General features: G+C 33.2%; 7 protein-coding genes and 2 non-coding genes across 9 annotated transcripts; 3 read left to right on the top strand and 6 right to left on the bottom strand.

Annotated features, from left to right (window-relative positions):
- Positions 1-443: 443 nt before the first annotated feature.
- On the bottom strand, positions 444-1,403 carry RPA43 (DNA-directed RNA polymerase I subunit RPA43; the record flags this gene model as incomplete). Its single annotated transcript, XM_003670400.1, has 1 exon — positions 444-1,403. The coding sequence occupies one exon, from the start codon at positions 1,401-1,403 to the stop codon at positions 444-446; it is 960 nt and encodes a 319-aa protein (XP_003670448.1).
- Positions 1,404-1,765: 362 nt separating this feature from the next.
- FUN12 (translation initiation factor eIF5B) lies at positions 1,766-4,723 on the bottom strand (the record flags this gene model as incomplete). The annotated part of the gene is made up of 1 exon (XM_003670401.1): positions 1,766-4,723. The coding sequence occupies one exon, from the start codon at positions 4,721-4,723 to the stop codon at positions 1,766-1,768; it is 2,958 nt and encodes a 985-aa protein (XP_003670449.1).
- A 283-nt stretch (positions 4,724-5,006) lies between these two features.
- NDAI0Etrna10P lies at positions 5,007-5,062 on the bottom strand. The gene is given in 2 exon segments: positions 5,007-5,043; positions 5,007-5,062. It is a non-coding gene; the product is annotated as a tRNA-Pro (tRNA).
- Positions 5,063-8,634: 3,572 nt separating this feature from the next.
- NDAI0E03900 (uncharacterized protein) lies at positions 8,635-9,588 on the top strand (the record flags this gene model as incomplete). The annotated part of the gene is made up of 1 exon (XM_003670402.1): positions 8,635-9,588. One exon carries the CDS (start codon positions 8,635-8,637, stop codon positions 9,586-9,588), a length of 954 nt encoding a protein of 317 aa, XP_003670450.1.
- A 1,111-nt stretch (positions 9,589-10,699) lies between these two features.
- Positions 10,700-11,725, bottom strand: NDAI0E03910 (uncharacterized protein; the record flags this gene model as incomplete). Its single annotated transcript, XM_003670403.1, has 1 exon — positions 10,700-11,725. The coding sequence occupies one exon, from the start codon at positions 11,723-11,725 to the stop codon at positions 10,700-10,702; it is 1,026 nt and encodes a 341-aa protein (XP_003670451.1).
- A 2,361-nt stretch (positions 11,726-14,086) lies between these two features.
- On the top strand, positions 14,087-14,159 carry NDAI0Etrna9M. The gene has a single exon. It is a non-coding gene; the product is annotated as a tRNA-Met (tRNA).
- A 535-nt stretch (positions 14,160-14,694) lies between these two features.
- On the bottom strand, positions 14,695-15,603 carry TYE7 (Tye7p; the record flags this gene model as incomplete). The annotated part of the gene is made up of 1 exon (XM_003670404.1): positions 14,695-15,603. The coding sequence occupies one exon, from the start codon at positions 15,601-15,603 to the stop codon at positions 14,695-14,697; it is 909 nt and encodes a 302-aa protein (XP_003670452.1).
- A 1,523-nt stretch (positions 15,604-17,126) lies between these two features.
- Positions 17,127-20,213, top strand: REV1 (deoxycytidyl transferase; the record flags this gene model as incomplete). The annotated part of the gene is made up of 1 exon (XM_003670405.1): positions 17,127-20,213. One exon carries the CDS (start codon positions 17,127-17,129, stop codon positions 20,211-20,213), a length of 3,087 nt encoding a protein of 1,028 aa, XP_003670453.1.
- A 184-nt stretch (positions 20,214-20,397) lies between these two features.
- PYK2 (pyruvate kinase PYK2) lies at positions 20,398-22,020 on the bottom strand (the record flags this gene model as incomplete). Its single annotated transcript, XM_003670406.1, has 1 exon — positions 20,398-22,020. One exon carries the CDS (start codon positions 22,018-22,020, stop codon positions 20,398-20,400), a length of 1,623 nt encoding a protein of 540 aa, XP_003670454.1.
- Between the last annotated feature and the right edge of the window lie 84 nt (positions 22,021-22,104).

Raw genomic sequence — 22,104 nt, forward strand, 5'->3', positions numbered from 1 at the left:
TTTATACTTTATAATATTCGTTGCTAATAACTCTCTGGATAATCTCTTTTATTGAGTTATACTTCAAAATTCGATGAGGAGATTAAAATACTAATCTATTTGTGTTTTAACTGTCAAAAAATTGATAATCCGGTTTTCGTTCTTATAATGGGGAATGACAGAAAAGATCTGGAATTCCACTGTCTGATGTCACAAACCAGACAAAAACAAAATAGTAAGTACACTAACTAGGGAGGGTTTTTTATTTTTTACTTTTCCTTATATTATTACAAAAGCATTTTTAAGAGATATGTATAATCTATTCCTGGTCTATACAGATATCTTAGTTCTATCTAAAAATACACAAAAGTTACTATCTACTAATAATATTATATATGACGGCTAGCGTATGCATTGACATTGAGACTACTTCTTTTTTCTTTTATTGATCTTCCCATCCTTGATTAATCACTATCATCTGAATCATCATCACTACTGTCACTTGAGTTTTGATCATAAACAATTTTTGATCCATCATCTTCCCTCACAGCAGATAAGTCCAATTCTTTGTGACTGACTTTGTTTTCTTCTTCAACTTCTTCATCAAATACAATCTTTTTATTTGATACAACAGGTAAGTTTTCTACTTGTGAACGAGTATTTTGGTTTGTGGCACCACCATCATAGGTATATAATGTACCTTCTACAGACACAACTCTACCTGTAGTATGCACATTCCTCACTGTAAATTTCAATTTACCATCTATACGGGACCCATTAGCATCCACCCAATAACCTAATGAACGGTTGACATAAGAATTACCTTGGATACCATTGTTGTTATTTCCTTCATTACCATTATTATTTTCATTCTTATCGCCATCGTCTGTTCGGCTTGTTTCAGCTATATATTCCTCATCATTTGAAATAAAAGTCCAATCTTCTGGAATGTTATTCTTCTTGATACTAGCATTGAAGGCATCATGTAGTAATAACCCAATATGAGAAGCTGATTGAATGAAAATGTATCCTTCCATTATATCGCCGACATGTGGTTGCCATGCATATAAGTCGACTTCACACCATGTAAAACCAAATGGAGTATCAGGTGTCAATTTAATCAATTTTTCATCGGAGGTTTCATCATTTGTTGGATCCATGTCACAAATCTTCAAATTTTCATAACCTAAGACCACTCCTCCTACTGTACTATTATATTTCATAACCATTGGATTCAAATGTTGTTTCATTATACCTTGTAAGGGATTGTTCATATACATTGGAGCCAATGAGACGTATAGGGAGACTGGGATACGAACCATACAATTGGAAATACCATCTTCCTCATCGATTGGATTTGAAACTTGCTTCTTTTGTTTCTTAATAAAAATCTTCTCTTGGAGCGTTTCGTGAGATCTTTTCATTTTTTATTCCTTAAAGTACTTATTCTATTGCTGATTGAATATGACAAGAGTCAATGTTGGCCTTCTTTCTGGATGTAGAATAAGTTTTCTTCTTTATAAAAACATTTTCAAGATGAGCTTCAAATTCTTTACTGGAAAAAAAAATTTTCATGTCTTTCGAGAACCGCCGGCGGCTCTTTAAAACTTTAAGAAATTTAGAAAGAAACAGAATACAAAATATATATATTTTGAAGGGAGAATGGATTAGTAGATGTAGAAAACTTATTTTGACAGTTTACATTATTATATATTTATATTTTTGTTTTTTGTTATTCTAATACAGAATGTTTTTATCTATGTACACATGACTATATGGGGCGTGATCATTCAATACCGAAGACTGGCTTCAATTTCTTTATCAATAACCAATCACCTCTAGAAACTTGATCTCTGAAGGCCTTATCTTTCAAAGTATCAATGGATCTTCTAGATATCATAGAGTACAAGGTGTCAGATTCATCAACGTGACGACCCCAGATAGGTTGTTGACTAGATGGATCTTCTAAACGAACAGCAACACCTGCTGCTGTTTGACCCTTTTTAACTTCAGTAACAGCTTGATGGTTAATTTCCAAAGAGCTAACTTTACCTAATAGTAGAATATTCTTTTCCTTAGTAGTTGGGTCTGTCTTGACAGCACAAATCGGCGTACCAATACGTAGTTCACCCTCTATAACATCAACACCAATAATCATTGGACCACGTTTGTTAATAATTTGTAAAGTTTGTAAGACACATGGGAAAATGGCGTAATCAAGGAAATCCTTACGACGTTCTTCCAATAATTTCTCTTGGTAGGCGGTAAATGCATCAAACAAATGATAAATAATATCTGCATTGAATATTTTAATTCCTTCTTGTTCAGCATATTGTTCAGCTTCTTTATCAATCTTGACATCGAAACATAACATTACAGCAAATTCTGGAGCTCTTTCTAACATAGTACCTGCCTTCATCACATCACGTTTATAAACAGGACCTAGACCAATAGACATCACTGGAATCTTCATATCTTTCAAGAAATCTAACAAAGCTTCTAAAGAACCTAATGTGGAAGCTTGGACAGTAACACCCTTACCAGAATTATCGACAGAATCTAATAACCCAGTTAGATCATCCATAACTTCATCCATCATATCTTCTTCGTCATCTTCTGGACCAACAACTAATAATCTCGAACCGGAAACAGCCTTTTCTAAATCATTAGCAGCAATCTTGACACCTAAAGCGGCCTTTACTTCCTTGTGATGAACATATTCAGATTTCAGACGTAGTTCACGTAATGGTTGAGGAGTTAATAATGCTCTAATATTAGTGACAATTGGACCATTCATACCACATAATACAATACGATCACCTTCTCTTAAGTAACCATTGGATAAGATAACATCGATGGTAGTACCGAAACCTTCAACGACTTTAACTTCTAAAATAGTAGCTTCCACATGAGATAAGTACATTAATTGTTTAGACATTCTCTTTTGAGTCAATTCTAATAATAACCATAATAAATCAGGAACACCTTCACCTGTTACAGCAGAAGTTGGGACAATGGAGACGTATTTAGCCAAGTTTTTATTTTTGAAATATAATTCTGAATTTAACCCTTGTTCAGCTAAAGCCACTTGGATATTACTTAATCTTGTTTCAAATTCATCCTTGACAGCTCTTGATTGTTGATCAAAAGAATCTCTGAATGAATTATTTGGTGTGGTCTTCCAATCATATAATCTATCAATCTTATTCAAAGCAACAATAAATGGAGCCTTTCTATCTCTTAATAATTTGATGGATTCGATAGTTTGTTGTTCTAAACCATGCATGATATCAATGACCAAAATGGCAATGTTACATAATGAGGAACCTCTTGAACGTAAATTACTGAAAGATTCGTGACCTGGAGTATCAATAACTAATAAACCTGGAACATCGAAAGTTTGTTTTTCATATTGGGCCATTTTTTGAGTCTTTTGTTTGATAGCTTCAATTGGGAAATATGTAGCACCAATTTGTTGGGTAATACCACCAGCTTCACCACCTTGAACGTTGGTTTGTCTAATTTTATCTAATAATTTAGTCTTACCAGTATCGACATGACCCAAAATACAACAAATTGGAGAACGTAGATCTTTCTTGTTACCAGAAGATGCAGAAGCCTTAACTACTGGAGCTTCTGTTCTGACAATTTCTTCAATCTCTTCTTCTCCTTCTTCTTCTTTTTCTCCATTTTCTATTATTTCATTTTCAGTAACATTTTCGGAACCTTCTGCAGTTGGAGTTTCTTCTTCATCTTCATCTAATGCTAAGTTTTCCCAATCATCAATTAACACTTCTTCAGCTTCATTAGTTTCTGTAGATTTCTTTTCTGCTCCCTTGGTGCCATGGGAAGACTCTTTAGAGGTTTCGTCAGTAGTAGTTCTCTTCTTCTTCTTGTTGTAAACAACCTTCTTTGATTTTGGTGCTTCACCATTTTCAGTACCATTCTTCTTATCTAACCCAGCAACTTTAACGTTACCAGCAGCTAATAAGGCAGCACGTCTTCTTTCTAATAATTTCTTTTCTTCCTTTTGCTTTCTAGTTAATAATTTACCTTCAGCCTTTAATTTTTCACGTTTAGCCTTTTCCTTTTCTTTCTTAGCCTGCTTACTAGCTTCCTTTTCCTTTTCTTCGTTGGCCACACGTTCTTCTTCTTCTCTTTCAAGACGTTCTTCTTCTTCCCTTTCTAGACGTTCTTGTTCTTCCAATTGTTTTTTTAATTCTAATTGACGTCTTAATGCAGCCAACCCAGCTGGAACTTTCTTGGCTGCTTTCTTTGTAGAAGAAGCTTTCTTTTCACCTTCATCACTTTCAGGACTCGAACTCTTTTTATTTTTCTCTTCCTTAACTTTTTCCAAATTTTGTTTGTTCAATTCTTTATTCTTCTCCTTCTGAGCTTGTTGTTGAGCCTTTTTCTTAGCAGCTTGTTCCTTTTTCAATTGCTTTTCCTTCTCCTTCTTTTCCTTTTCCTTCTCCTTCTTAGATTTCAAAACAGGTTTACCTCCTCCATTCTTACCACCTTCATCTTCATCAGTCACCTTCTTATCCAACTTCTTCTTAGATTTCTTCAAAGTAGACATGAAATCACCAGGACCAGCTTCTTCAGCTTCTTGTGGACCATTTCCTTCATCTGGAACTGGTGTATTTTCTTCAGTAGTGGTGACTGGTTCAGATTGTGAAACAATATCTTCACCTAATTCATCTTCCCAATCTTGAGGTTGATTCTTCTTTCCCTTCTTAGCCATTTTTATTTAATATTAAAGTTAAAAAAATTGAGGTTTTGATGACTTTTTCCTTCCTTTTTTTAATGGGTAACCAAAGCATTTAATTGATGTAACTTTTTAAGATCATCATCATCATCATCATCATCATCATTAATAAATCTATAGCTGTACGTACGTAATTACGATAGCGTGGGATCTTTCCTCACTGTATTGGTGAAAGAAAAAATTTTCATTTCTTTTCGAAATTTTAAGGTGAAATTTCAAACGGGTACCCGTAAAATAATTCAAAGCAAGGAAAAAAGAAGGGGCGAGCGGGGAATTGAACCCCGGGCCACCCGCATATTTTAGAATTTTGAAAATCCCAAAGCGGGTATCATACCACTAGACCACACGCCCTAATTAATTTGTGTTTTTATTGGATTTCTAATTCTGATAACGAAATATTGGAGTCATGTGAAGGCTCACACAGAAGTATGTTTTATTTTATTATTAAGTGAGTAATTACTGACATGAAATCAGTCAAAATTATTATAAAGTTTACCAGGTTCGGAGTAATGACTCGAACTACGTTATGCACCATACATGTTTGTAGCTGTATAACGTTTATTGAATTATAATTGAATATCGGTTGTTGAATTAAGTCGAATGCCATGCAAGTGTTATCTTATTATTATTAAGATTGTTTTTTGATTGCAGCCACCTCTACGGTTTCGGCCGGCTATGCGTACAAGAGTTATGTATTGGGTCGGTTAAGTTGTATGGTTTTGCTGAGTGTTTACTCGGGCGTATGGATTAGTCTCTCCTAATCGAACGTCGCTAGGAAGCAGCAGTTCCTGTTGATCCTGTTATATTATAAGTGTAAGATTCCTTTGTAGATTAAGATTAGTTCTAAATATGAAGTATAATAAGAGTAATTTAATATCCCCGTTTTAATGTATGTAAAAGAGTTCGGTTTTATTAAAAATAAAATGGATAGAAAAAGTAATGATATAAAAATAATAACAGGAGAATGAGAAATCGATACTTCGAGTTATGGGTCTATTTATATTCTTGTCAATGGTGGAATAGATAATTTGAGATCATAATTTTATCGTTGACATATGAAGTGATTGACTAATTTGGTATCCATCAATTCCGTCGGGTCGGTGCCGGTATTCCCTCAAGTTCCTCCCATATTTGGTAATCACTGAGTGTCTGTTATAGAAGGCGTTGTAACAATTTATAGGGTTGTAGGTCCCCAAACGATAGTATTGATTTCTTGATCCTTATCATTAGTATAGCATAAATTTGGAGTATCCTACTTCAATTAATTTATAACGATATCTTGATTAGCTAAGGTTTAAAGAATATTTATTGGATTAATAAATTGAGCTAATATTATTGGTTAATGAACTCGTCAAGCCACAATACGGTAGTTGAAAATCATCTCCACTGGTTAATAGTATATCACGTTCAGTTGGATACCATTTAATTTGATTCAGTGACGATGAATGTTTTTATAATGTCGAGACTGGAACTTCAGAATTTCTAATATCTACTATGATGATTTTGTGTGAGCAAGCGGCAAATGTACTGACGATATTTGGATCATGCGAAGAAGTTTCTAATCTTAATACTACGTTCGACATTGTTGATGATAATGGAACCATTTCTGCCGGTGGTTCATAAATGATTGCTGAATACATTAGACTTGGTAAATCAATGAGTCTAACTGATCTGCCTCGACTTTGCCAATAATTGAGTGGATTTGAGTGAAGAATCTAACATCACAGACGTCACTATCATGTGTGTATCAATTTCCTAAATCCCAAATTATAGATGCAGTATCGATAGAACTTGATATCGGTAAGTTTGTATCTATCAGCTTCCAATGGATAAAGATGTTGCAGGGAATGGACCCAAGAATATTCGGTACAGGATCCGATAGTGGTTTACTAATTGAAATAAGTGACGATTCATATATGCATTCTGTTATCTTGTCCCGTAGTTAGTAAATTATGGTTGGTTTAATTTTGTTTCTACTAGCTTCTTGTAGGAACTTAGTGCTACAAATTCATCAACACTGCAGTCTAACCCAAGTAGCCATATATCACAGACGGTTGTGTTGATATTGTATAATTTCCTGCCTGTATGGTTGAAATAAACTGGAGATACCATTGGACAAGAGACCGCCAAAAAAAGAATATAGAGGTGACCGGGTATCATTAGCTTTATTATTAATGGTTGCGACAGGTGCTGTTGCGATTTCGCTAGAGGGTGCATATCACACGGACCATGCTCTACTATGTTCCTATTTCTAAAAGGAAATGCGCCAAATTGGCATATATTATTTGCTGCTTGGTGATGAGGTAGTTTTTGGAATGCTTCAACCAAAAGAATCCAAGTTTTGTCAATGGATATGTTCAGTTAGATTGTGTACTACTAACACTATGTACGGAGACAATGCGAGCATGTTCCGTCACAAACTAATAAATAATATAAAGAATACATATTTTATAAAAATGGCAATGGCAATGGGCAGTGATAGAATAATTCTTTATGAGTATTATTCTAGGTGTTTCTTATTGATAAAAAAAACTCATGCTCCTGTTGTGATCATTTTGGGAGAACAGATTTCTCAGAAAAATCAAAGAAGGAATCCTTTATAATTTTAATACGAGTGTTTATCTTTAAGTCCTTATAAGTTCAACAGTTTTAAAGGAGAAAACTCCTGTTAACACCAAATTTTCTTGGTGAAAAAGAGTGATCTTATTTGTTTAAAGACGTTTAGATTTCTTACGTAAGTAAAGGGTATTTTCAAAGAATGCAACAATGAGGAAACAGGACGTGTCACAGATGTTGAATGAAGAGGAGCAAGGATGTCGCAAATGATACACAACTAATGTGTATTATCTTTTAATCTTCTTTTCTATATATCTAAGATATGGACAAAGGGGAAAAGGTATATACGTAATGGAATTTTAAGATCTAATTAGGTACGTGATTTTTTGCTCCCACTTCACTGTTAAGGTTGCATTTCAAATGATCAGTGTTATAGTATAGTTAAAAACAAACAGGAGATTGAAGATACTCCAACCTACGTATATTATTGGACGTACGTGTAGAGGATGGAACCACTGCCCAGTAATGGTAAAAAAAACATCGTCATGTTTCCAGCCAAGGGACACTGGTTACAATGTCAAGTTATCTAGTTATAGTGAGGAAATAACTAAGTACTGTTAACCTATCCCTGGCCCTTCCCTCTTTCCCTCTCATTCTGTTGCTTGGTATAGTATAGACCCTAATACATCACGTCCATATATACATACATATGTACAAACAGAAAGGGATAAAAGATCTGTCCGAAACTGTAACTGCGTTTTTATTTATTCATAGAAGCGAGGAACCTTGGCCGGACTTTCTCCTCGAAGAAACAATACAGCACCTACATACATAAATACAAACATAAGCCCAAATAGGAATACATATTTCGCTCCTGTATAGTTCGATAGTTTCAAATATGTGCACTGATATGATACATATGTTAATAATGTTAATAAAGTATGCTATGTTACTACAACCCCTCAGGACTGATTCCCTAAGGGACAATGGTACTACACCACCTGTACGTGCATTAAGGCCGAAGATTGTTAGTTAACAGTTGGTATTGATATGTTGGATTAGCAGGTTACATATGAAAGTACACAATGCTCCTATTATGCTTCCCTATGGTAGTTTCCATTTATCTCTCCTCCTTTTCATACAATGGAAATATGTGGACTGCTTGTTGGACAGTTTCAACAAATATGTTTGAGTGGCCAATTGGAAAATGGAAAGATATAAAAAGAGCTTCTCTTTTTTATCCATTGGACTTTTGTTCAGGAAATGTTTTCATCTTCTTTCCTGGCCTTTTACTACAGAAAAAACCCAAGCAAGTGATCATATAACGAAAAATGAGTAGCATTACTAGAACAAAAAGTTACATTACTGCAAATACTGGTGAAGGAGATTCCATAAATTACGAAGTTTCCAACGAAATAACGAATGAAGTTGTCTCTCCATTCCACGATATCCCATTAAAGACTCCAGTAGATGATATTTTCAACATGGTTGTTGAAATCCCACGTTGGACTAACGCTAAATTCGAAATCTCAAAGGCAGCTGCATGGAACCCAATCGTCCAAGATACTACCAGTGACAAAAAATTAAGATACGTTAAAAATTGTTTCCCTTACCATGGTTACATTCACAACTATGGTGCCTTCCCACAAACTTGGGAAGATCCAAAAAAAAAAATTGATGGAGGAGATATCATCTCAAATGATAAAATCGATCGAAAAGCTGATCCTGAAAAGGAGGCCGGTGGTGACAACGATCCATTAGATGTCTTGGAAATCGGTAGTACTGTCGCTTCCACTGGCCAAGTCAAGCAAGTTAAAGTCCTTGGTGCGCTGGCTTTGCTAGACGAAGGTGAAATTGATTGGAAAATTATAGCTATTGACGTCAAGGATCCATTACATAAAGAATTGAACGATATTGGAGATGTTGAAAAATACTGTCCAGGTTTATTGAAAGCTACCAAAGAATGGTTCAGAATTTACAAAATTCCAGATGGTAAACCAGAAAACAAATTCGCTTTATTCGGTAAACCTCAGAATAAGCGACACGCTTTAAAAATCATCGAAGATGCTCACGGTTATTGGGAAACCTTGTTCGAGCAAAGGCCTCCACCCGAGGCTATCTCTTTGGTATCTCAAAAAAGTAAAAATGAACAGCCTCCGGAATCTGATACGCAAACAGAAGCGAAAGCTCCTTCAAGTGAGGATTTCAATCCCAAATGGTACTTCACTGGTTCTGCTGAAGAAGAAAAAAAGTTTAATTTCAATAGATATAATATCTACGTATAGCTAAGATACAAACGTATCATTTTCAAAGGATTAAATTCCTACATATTCGCTTCATTCATTTCTGGTACATAAAGTACATAAATAATTAGTATGTTATGCAAAAATAAACATCATCTATAACCTACGAATTTATTAGTGAGATTAAAAGGAGAAATTTTTTTTTGCTAGCAGCTTTTAAAAAAAAAAACCTGGTGTAGGAGATAACATCACATATAGGTCCTAAGACCATGTATCTACATGAAATTACTGTAACCGAGCTTCTTTTATATCATTTTTTCCCATTTGTAATAAATGACTTGATTTTCTCCATATCTTTAAATCCATCAGTTTCTTTAATTTCTCATACTTGTCATTATTGCATATATCAATAACGTCATCACAGTCCCTGGAGAAAATCAATATTGTAAAATAATTTCCCATTCATCTATATACCTTTATATGTAATCCATAATTAAGTAAGGCAAACTTCTTTTGCCCCTGTCTAAAGTACTACGCCAGCAAAGACATATAATATGCGTTCTAATGCAATGTGGTTGCACAAGATATTGATTAAGAATCCCAGATGGATTGACCAACACCACCAATCAAGAGCTCATTGGAGTTATTCTTATCAGTAACGATAGATAGTAAGTACCACGAGGATTTGTATTGGCAGCTAACTTTTTGACTTTCCAATTGGTTATACTAAACATAGACTCTATAAAATATACTTAGACTACAGAAGTTGTTGTGTATTCACTAATGGAGAAACGTCTAATCAAAGCAGATATTTTGGAAAGAAGTCAATTGTTTTCTTGTTAGAAAATTCTAGGTGTGAACATATATATATATATATATATAGATACACCAGTTAGGTAAAAAGATATTAGGGTAAATTATTTATGCGTATTATTCATGTTCTATAGAAGTATTATTATTAATTGTAGTATATTTGAATTTTCTTATATCATTACATTTTGCTGAATTTGATATCCAGTGGGGGGACGGATTAGCACAGATGAGAATAACAGAGCTTTTTATAATATATTCGTTATTATATGTGCGTTTATATTTGTTTATGTGTTTTCATTAAAAGGGTACTGCTATTCATCAGCTATCCATATTTTTTTATTTAATCACCACGGGATCTCTTATTTGGTGACGAGGACGATGATCCATGTTGGAGTTGTTGTTGTTGTTGTGATATACTATCTAGTTTTCTTGTTCTATTTGAATTTGGTGTTTGGTACAAGCTATTCCCATTCCCATAGTGAGAATTTATAGTTTGATAATTGAATTGTTGTTGGTTTATCATATTATTATTATTATTATTATTCATATTTGATGATATGCCCCAGAACATGTTATTTTTCCTTACGAATTCATGATAATTAATCAAGGGACTACACCAAAATATCTTAGCGTCTTGTAATTCTTGTGTATTACTTGGATCATTAGATTTCAAACTTTTAATAAATTGTAATGATTCAATAAGGTTTAAAGTTGGATTTTTCTTTAATACAGTTGATATTAGTAATGTTATTAAATTTTCATTATTTTCGTTATTAGCAAAGACGAAAGAATTACCGAATTTCTTAAAGATTGTTAAGAAATCATTGAAAAGTTGAAATTTTTCAATATTTTGAATTGTAAGAATATTAGAATCTAATTTATTTGCACCTTTTAATAGATAAGTTAGTTCATTAAGAATGTCCGGACTGTTTGAGTTATAATTTTCATGAATGTTATTATTATAATTCATTATATTAAGGTTTTTCTCTGAATGAGTCGGAGAAGGTATTGGAGAGGGTGTTATTAGTGAATTTACCAAATTTTGAAGTAAACGAGTATTATTCCAACGGTAAGATGTTAATAATTCATCTGATTGAAATGAACTTTCATTTATATTGGAATTAATTGATTCAAAATTGATCATTATGACGTCATCTTTGGATTCATAAAGGTTTGAGATGACTTGATTATACAATTGTGCACACTGTTCACTTGGAATATCAATAGCAATGAAGAATCTAATATTATTTTGTTTTATAGATTGGAGTTGTGTAGATAATGTTTCTAGGGAACCGAAATATAAGTCATTATCTAGACGATGGGCAGTATTCTGATCTGCTAAGTATGCTTGGTTGTCGAATGACATAGTTAATTGTGTTTTTGTTATTAATTGTGAGTTACTTGCTTGTTCAGGTTTGTTATTATAATTATTAAAGACACCAACAAAAGAAAAAATTTCAAAAACCTTAATGTCAATGATATTTCTATTTACTGCCTTTATATAGAAATAGAGTAACTGTGACTGACTGGACAATTATTTAAGCTTTAGACTAATGCCATGTTAATAATTCATTTCGTTTTGTTATTATTATTCATTCACTAAGGAGATGGAAAAAGAAAGTCACGAAAATTTTTCAGAAAATTTCAATAAGGTTACCCTTTCCGGATTGAACAAAGTTAGCCCCGGCTATCCCCTCCGCAAGGGTTTCTGAGCTACTCCGAGACAAATATATTGGACACCCAGACGGGTAACACCCAGTTTTTTACGTACAGCTTTCAAAGCCCGGACAATGCAGTGCACACCCTTTAGGGACAGTAAGTTTCCTCTTCCGGGTGTCACATACATACATGCATGAGGGCGTCGTAATGTAACGCTGACAAATGGCAAATTATTATTCTATTTTATGATAAATACTCTTAATGTACTTATGAAAATTGGGTGATTGAATGAATGGAATACAGCAGCGTCTTATTCACCATTAATAGGTGTCTTGAATAATAATAACTCCTCTTCAGACGGATGATTCATGTGATTAAAGAATGAATAAATAGACTTATCTATGACGTATCTTACTCAGATGTTTCCTTCCAGTAGTGCCTCATTGATCCTTCATATGTACGTACTATGCGTTTGGGAATTTATGTTTTGTATTGTTCTTCTTTATGTATAAGGAACATCTTCAATATTCAATAGAAGATGCTATCGCTGGAGAAACAAGGACGTAGTTCCGATTATACCCGCATATCGATTTCCAATAGCAGGGTTCTCCTCGAGACACATATGGTGAAAGTATATCCAGAGAATTAATAACCTACCCGTACATATCTCACAGATACGTAACAGAGTGTAACCATACCCCTCTCCGTATTTAACAAACTCGCAAATGCTTTTGATTCCCACGTAAAAACAGCCCAATAAGGTGTCATAAGGATTCAATCAATCCAGTTTTCATTAAATTATATAATAAGGGTGTTTTTGACTTTGAGATTTTATCTTCCAGCATCTTTGAATTTATATAGTTTAATTGATAAGGACGATTGATTGAGGATATATATATATTGGGACCTAACAACTGATAGAATAACGTTTCATGATCTCCATGTATACTTAATTGAAGACACAACCCCGCTAATACTATCTCTCTCTTTGTCCCCCAGCCTACGTATGCTTTTGAGCAACTAAATCAACTTCACATAATTACTGGCACTACATAGCTAAATATAATAACAGACAACCTCAAGAATTACAATGCTGATGACTCTAGGTTTCAAGACTCTAATGACCCCATGCGTCTAATGTGTCAACTTCTCATTATGCCTTAATGTAAAGCCTATAGACAATAATTGTATCGTCCATCATTTTTTGTTTACTTTTTCAAGTTCATCGTTATTAAAATTGTTTTTTTAATGATTTAATATTTCACTAAATAATAAAAAGAAAAATAAACAAAAACTACAAGAGATAGACATTGTATCAAAATCTGATTCCTCTATCTATTTATTAGTCTTGAAAGAACCCTAATTGAAGAATCAACCTTTACATCACTATTTAAAAAGATTAAAAACCTTTCTGTAATATCTTGTGGAGATTTCTTTTCCCTTTTCAAGTAAGCACATTCTCTGACAAATGTCAGGAATCAATATAGCTGAATGAATTTTATGCAAACAAATCAAGATAGACTAAGCACTTTTTCCAAATTAGGTAAGGAGTGAAAATAAACCAAGAAAGGGAACCACCGGACTTTGCCTTTATATCATAAAATATTTTACAGTCTCGATAAAGGAACGTATAAATATCGACAAATACCCTCAAACCAACTCAACTATTTATATCTTTTATAAGTATAGTTATGGTTATATAAAATATAAGAAAAGAGAAGAAATAACGATAATTATTTTGGTTGGATACTTGAATTCTTGTTTCAGCAATGACATGATATCTTGATGATTATTATCAGTATTTTACATGCTTCTTAATTATGGTCTTTATTATAATTCTCGCTGTAGATCATAAATATACAGCTATACAAATATTTAACATACATAAAAGTTCTTCTATTTCAATCTTTAAATATTGAGAAATTTGTTTCCATTTTATATGACCAGGACACCGTAACAACACAAATACTTTGAAGTCGCTTACATTTCTTACAGGTATACCAAAAATCTCGCCTTTTGAAGCTACAAATGAGAAGACTACTAAATAAAGAAAAAAAACAAAAAAACCGCTTCAGTAGCTCAGTCGGAAGAGCGTCAGTCTCATAATCTGAAGGTCGAGAGTTCGAACCTCCCCTGGAGCATATATTTTTTTAAAAGTTTTTTTACATTGGCCTTCCAGATTGAAAAAAAATTGGGTAGCGAATCCTTTGATACAAAACTATTCTGAAGTGCATTTCGGGAGATAGATCCTCTCTTTTCCTTTCAAGGTTAGATTTTGTGAAAATAGTGAATGGTGACAATGACTACGGCTGTTAACGAATACAATCAAGAGAATATTATTTCACTTCGATGTCAGTGTAAATAAAAATGCCTATACGTAAGGAGAGTGGTATATACAGTAAAAAATAAAGAAAGAGTTAAATTTTTTTTTTCCATAAATGAGTGAATGATTGGGTTTATAATTTGTTGTACGTAAAAAGTAAATGAGTGAGTAAAATAAATATAAATGAATTAAAAAAAAAATGGATACAATCATGATGATAAGAAGTTTATCTATTTATCATTATTTTTTTTTTTGTGTTTGTGAGGGTTCGTTAAAAAATGTTCGTTTAGTAATTGAGAAAAAGACACATGTAAAAAATGAAAGGAAAATTGTGAGCATGAAGGATCATACATTTATTTTTGTTTCAAAGATTCAATTTCCTTTTTCAATCTTTGAACTTCTAATTCATAAAGACGTTCATTATTCTGTAAATAAAGGATATAATCAACTGCCTTTTCCAAGATCATACTTTTATTCAATTTTGTATTTGCACCAGTTGAATTTAAAGTTTGTTGTAAATCATTAGATGTTGAATCTGGTAATTTCATTGAATCACCCACTTCGAATGCTGTTTTTTCACTTGCTACCCATGGGATAATATGTTGTAATTTTGCAATCTTGGTGTTAATGTTTATTCTATATTTTTTCTCGATTTTATTATGAGCTTGTTTTTGATCAGGGGTTAACCTTTTCCTTGAACATCTTTTCTTATTACTATTGTTGATAATGCTTTGTTGTAATTGTTTCTTTATCGTGGTTTCGTCTTCTTCTTCTTCTGTTGACGCCGTGAGTGCGGTGGCGGCAGCGCCGGCGGCAGCGGTATTATTATTATTGGTATTTGCTAAAGAATTGAAGAAAAAATCTGTTTCTTCATCACAAGCATCGTAATCGAAGGGAGAAGTGTTATTACTATTACTAGTACTTGTACTTGGTAAAATTTTCTCCTTTTTCACGGTGATTAGGTTAGGTAGTAAATTGAATTGATTTTCATCCAATGGGGATCCCATTGATGATGTAGATGCAGATGTAGAGGATAAAATATTCTCCAATGGTTCGAACCATGAAGAAGAGGAAGAAGAAGAAAGAGATGTAGAAGATTGTTCCTTCTTTATAAAATGTGGTGTCGTAAGATCATCTTGTTCTTGTTCTTGTTCTTCGGTGTCAAATTTTGGTTGAAACATCCAGCTATTGAAGTTTGTAGTATTTGAGATTTGTTCAGTCATAGGAGCAGTAGTTGTAGCAGTATTAAAGGCGGTATTCATTATTATTATTATTATTGTTGTTTATTATAGGTGAAGCAATATTGGTGAGATCGTTATTTGTGTATATTATTAATAGTAGTATTATTATCGTAATTGCGTATTATTTTTTTATCAAAAATGTTGAGGGAATATTAAGTTTTATAAGTCGGTTAAAAGGATATATTTGAAGGGGCGAGAAGTTCGTTAAAAGTTTGTTTTATAATAGTTGATCGTGTAATTGAATGTGCGTATAAATAGATTTAAAAGATGCAGAATAGAATTGTTGGGTTGATTTGAGCTAAAAGATCTGTTTATTTTGTTTGTTTAGTTAATGAATGAGTGAACGTTGTATCTGGCTTGTTCGCTGGTTGACTGAATAGGTAGACAGATAGTTAAGGGGATATACTAAACTGTATACAATATATAGATGTATATATGAATAAAAGAGTATAAGAGTAAGAATAGTTGAGATTTAGGGCCTTCAGAAGAGGGACAAACCCAACAAAGAAAAGTAATAGTTAATAGTGAAAAATAACGATAATAAAGCCAAAAACAGCAACCGAAGGAAGACAAACGAACAGACGAACAGACAAACGAGGGAAAAAAATGGTCAAATATTTCAATGTCCTTTATATAATTATAGTAAAGATCATGTTGATTGAAGTCTTCCGCGGTTGTTTGATCTTTTTTTTTCTTTTTCTCCAAAATTTGCAGCAGTACACCCGAAGAGCCGCGTATGTGTGAGTGGGTAAGTGTGTGGGCTATTTATTATTTTATTATTGCGTGGATTCCATGCACGAGGGCGGCGGATATTAATTATACTACTGTTCATATTTTTTTTTCATTGTTGATGAATTCGCGCCCATAAACTGCACGTACGTAGGAACGAACGAAAACGGACGTGGTTTCCGTGGAGATAAGCCCGCGGGAGTGCCTCGGTATGTGGGTATGTGGGTATTGTTCCAAGGGACAGTTTTGTTTTCGCTTTTGTTTCACCGAGGGAAATTCCCTAACTAAGATCAACTCTAGATTCTATTGTGTTGTTTGTTGCTTTTTGGCCCTAACTGATTTTTTCCATTTGCTCTGACCATCGCCCAAAGGGGAAATATGGGTGCATCTCTACACCGCATACACTTTTTACGTTGCAACCAAAAACAAAAGAAATGGCCCGGTCTATATAAGAGCCAGGCACGTGCACCGGAAGGTCTTTGCGGAAGGATAGAAAACGTACGGTACGTACGTAAGAACCGACGGCACATACACATACATTGTTTGATTCGGTTACTATGAAACTTTACTTACTTAATCTTACTTTATCTTACCTGTCAATTTCCCCATTTGGGAAAAAGTAAAGCTTCTAGAAGGAAGTGTCCCCGCTATTGGGAATATTATCATAGAATACACTGCTTACGTACGTGCGTATGTAATCAATGAAATATTTTGTTGTTACATTTCTCTAACTTATCTGAAACTTAAAAATGGCAAACTAAGGTGAACAGAGTACATATTAAGAAGACAGACTTTATAATATCCTACACTCGTACATGACCAATCATGATGAACTAATAGATGCGTTACTTACAGACTCAGATTTAGATTCAAACACAGCGTCAGCGTCAGCGTCAAATTCAGGTTCACAACCAAGTATAAATTTTAATCTTGAAACTCCGTTTCTACCGCCACCAACTTTACGACAGCAACAACAAGAAGATGTAGATCCCTCATTGATTTCTCCATTAAAAGCGAAAAATGAAAATCAAAATGATATTAACTCGTCCTTCCTTTCAAATTTAAGTGATGATTCATTGATAGATTATATCAATAGATTCTCTCAAGATGAAAAGAAAAAAGCTGATCAAAACAGTAGTAAGAAAAGACTATTAAATGATACCAAATCAGTAACGTCCTCTATTGGTAACACAAGCACTACTAATACTAATGTCAATGACTATTCAAGGGAAGATTACTTCCATGATAAAAAATTAAGACAAGATCAACAAGATGAACATTTAAGAAATCAATACAGAAATTTATATTTAAATGGGACGGACCATATTAATGAGGGATTACCACCTCAAATCTTTAAAGACTGTATAATCTATATTAATGGGTATACTATACCAGGTAGATTACAATTACATGAATCAATAGTATTACATGGTGGGAAATTTATTCATCATTTATCAGCTAAAAAGAAAATCACGCACATTATTGCCTCTAATTTGACTTTAAAGAAAAAATTAGAATTTGAAAAATATAAAGTGGTTAAACCAGATTGGATTGTTAAATCTATTGAATCAAAGAAATTATTGCCCTGGCAAGATTTTGCTTTATTAACTCATTTAGATGAACAACAAAAAAGATTGGATTTTTTGCCTACAGAAAAACAAACCATAGCATCTTCCCTTTCTCCATCTCCCGGTCCTCTTCGTTCTGCCTCTCCCTCTGCATTTTCAACTACGAGACAAATTATTGATTGTAATCATCCCGATTTTATTAAAAATTATTTCGAAAATTCAAGATTACATCATTTATCCACATGGAAATCAAATTTAAAATCAAAATTCTTAAACAATTTCCTCAACCCTTCTTCCTTAACCAGATTTAAAATCCCAACTAAAAAAGATAATGTATTGATCTTCCATGTTGATTTCGATTGCTTTTTCGCCACCGTAGCATATATGTATAAAGATCCTAAAATCATTTGTGATATAGATAAAGATCCAATAGTAGTATGCCATGGGAATAAAAATTCCGATATTGCAAGTTGTAATTATATTGCAAGAAAATATGGTATAAGGAATGGAATGTGGGTATCACAAGCTGCAAAATTATGTCCCCCGGGTGTTAATTTAATTTCATTACCTTATAATTTTGAACAATTTCAAAAAAAATCTGAAATATTTTATCATGTCTTGGAAAATTTTATTACACAACCATTATCCAATAATAATAATAATAATAATAATAATAATAATAATAATAATAATACTGGACAAATGTTTGATTTGATATTACCAATTTCCATAGATGAAGCTATCTGTGTCATAATATTACCGCCACCATCATCTTCTTCATTGACTGAGGATGACACCATGCTAACGTTAACGGATCAGATTGGAAGAAATATTAGATCCCAAATATTTGACGCTACCAATGGTTGTACTGTCAGTATTGGATGTGCAAATTCTTTAGTATTAGCAAGATTATCTTTGAAAATGGCAAAACCAAACGGCTATCATGCGGTGCTAAACAATAATAACATGGTTGATTTTGACGAATTTTTATCATCTTTTAAACTTGATGATTTACCAGGCGTTGGACATTCATTAGTTGCTAAGTTATTAAATAAATTTAAACCCTCCAATTTCCCTTCTAATGAATCATTTAATCTAAATCATTTGAAACAGTACTCCAATTTGAGTTCTTTACAAAAATTATTAGGTAATAAATCTGGTTTGAAAATTTATTTACAATTACAAGGTAAAGATGATGATGAATCTTCAAAACTATTATACGATCCACAATCAACATTAGAAAGGAAATCATTCTCCATTGATATCAATTGGGGGATTCGATTCTCTACCATTAAAGAAGTTGATACATTCATTGATAGATGTTGCGCATATTTAATTAATGAATTAACCACCAAAATTAAGAAATCGACTTCTCAAATAACTTTGAAAGTCTTGAGAAGAGCTCCAAATGCACCAATTGAACCAGCAAAATATTTAGGATGTGGGGAATGTGATGCATTTAATAAATCAAGCAAACTAGGTATACCAACTGATGAATTTGGTGTCATTACCACTGAAATTAAAAGTCTATATAGAATCATTGGATGTCCTCCCACAGAATTAAGAGGTTTATCAATTCAATTCAATAAATTAGTTGACCCTACAAAGCAAATAGATACTTTAGGTAAGAATCAAGCTAGATTGAACTTTGAGAAAAAAAACTTGAATTATTTACCTGCTGATATCAAAGATGATGTCACAAAGGAATTACAAAGACGGAAGATCATAATAAACCCACCATCAAGAACTTCTCTATCACCATCACCAAGACATATATCACCACCAAAGAGGAAATTTGAAATGCTAAGTACATTTGAAGAAAAATTTATTGATAATTTACCAACACAAATTGGTATGGAATTAAGGAAGGATCTTAAGATACAGAAAAAAATTGAACATACGAAGATGAAAGATGTTCAAGAACAAAGAATGAAGAGAGAAGATGCAATTAAGAATTATAAATCACATTTTTTTGATGATGATAGTATTTTTATACCAATTAAATTTCAAAATCGAGCTAGGTTTAAAGATATTTCCAAATTAGTTATGATGTGGCTGAAAAATACTATTAAAACAAACGGCCCACACGAAAAAGATTTGAAATTGTTTGAAAAATATTTACAAAAATTATGTGATTCAAATAGAATTCATCTTGTATTAAACTTGGCTAATATGATTTCCACACAATTGAATATGCTCCCTAAACAGTTTCATGAAGAAACTGGATTCCAAGAATGGGAAAAAATTCTATTGACTTTGATTGTACCAATGTTGAATAAAAATAAACATACTTTCCAAACAGTTCGTAAATACGATATGGATTTTGATTTATAAACGTTTACCATATATGCATATTTATAAAATTACTCTTATGTTTAAATAACTTGTCCTTTTTTTTTATATGTACATTACTATATACTTGAAAGAATTGTTACGAGAAAAATATATATATATATATATGGATATTAATAAATTTGAATATTGATTGGTATGTTGATGATGACGGTATAATCTCTCATCAAATAGTTAAAACATGCAATGTATTTGAATGGCCAACACCGCACTTAAAACCTTGGATTGTCACTACTGCATCACCCTTTTGTAATATATTTAATTCCTTACCCATTTCTATCCCGAAATTCAATCTTTTCTCAACATCTTTAACCCAATCCTCTAGAGGGGGTAATTCATAAACGAATGGATAAACACCTCTGTACAGATGAGAAAATCTAGCAGTTCCCCTATTTCTTGTTACTAAGATTATCGGACAGTTCGGTCTATATTTAGAACATAACCTTGCAGTTTCACCACTTGTTGACAGTACAATTATCGCTTTAGCATTCTGTTCAAAAACAGCTGCCACTGACGAAGCTGCTACAGTTTCAGTTGTTGGAGTTGGTTTTGGTGTACAATTTCTGATATCATCATAATTTGCTAAATAAGGAATTGCATTTTCCGCTACAAGAGCAGTCTGTGTCATCATTTTTACAGCTTCAATTGGATAATCCCCCTTTGCAGTTTCACCTGATAACATGATACAGTCCGCACCATCTAATATGGCGTTCCCTACGTCTGAAACTTCTGCTCTTGTTGGTCTTGGATTATAAGTCATTGATTCTAACATTTGGGTGGCACAAATTACAGGTTTCCCCACTAAGTTACATTTTGCAATCAATCTTTTTTGTACTGCTAAAACTTGCGGAGTTGGAATTTCAATACCAAGATCACCTCTTGCAACCATGATACCATCTGTAACTTTCAAAATTTCATCAAAATTATTAACACCCTGTTGATTTTCGATTTTGGATATAATCTTAATATCTTTACCTTCTTCACCCAAAAATTCTCTAATCGTCAATACATCCTTAGCAGACCTGATAAAAGATGCAAAAATCATATGAACTCCCTTCTCAATACCGAATTCTAAATCCAACATATCCTTCTCAGACAGCGTTGGTAAATCGACATCAGTACCGGGCAAATTAACACCCTTATGCGAGGAAATAACTCCATCATTCAACACTTGTACTTTTAAATTTTCCTTGTCAATAATTTTCAATACTTTAAATGACAGAACCCCATCATCTACATAAATGATTTTCCCCACTGAAATAACCTTCGTAATATTAACATAATCCAAATACATAACTTGATCATCACAAATCTCCTTATACTTAGGATCAGTAGTGAAAAGCATCTCATGCCCTTGTTTCACGGCATAATCCTTATTATCGCGAGTGATACCAGTTCTAATTTCGGGACCCTTAGTATCCAACGCAATCCCTAATGGCCTCCCGTCATCAAGGAACTCTGATTGTACAGCATTATCAATGACGGAGCTATGGAATTCATGTGTTCCATGTGAGAAATTCATCCTAATGATGTTCAAACCGGCATCCCTTAGGGATGTGATCATTTCTATGGAATTGGATTTGGGTCCTATGGTCCCAATTATGGATGTCTTCCTTAAGGCGGTGTCGTGGTCTGCATGGACGTTTAGGTTAGTTAGTCTTGCTAGGCGTGATTGTAACATTGCTGGTGTTAGTAAGTCTATCGTTGGTTGTTGTGATCCTGTTTGAGTGAGTAGGTTGAGTGAATTGGTTGTGAAAGCTCTTATTCTAGAACATATTGTTCTATTCATGTGTAGCTAATGGTTAAATATTCAATGGGATGAAAAGCAAAAATAAGAGAGAGAGAGAGAGAGAGAGAGGAGGAGGAGGAGAGA

The sequence above is a fragment of the Naumovozyma dairenensis genome, chromosome 5, assembly GCF_000227115.2.
Source record: "Naumovozyma dairenensis CBS 421 chromosome 5, complete genome".
Lineage (NCBI taxonomy): Eukaryota > Fungi > Ascomycota > Saccharomycetes > Saccharomycetales > Saccharomycetaceae > Naumovozyma > Naumovozyma dairenensis.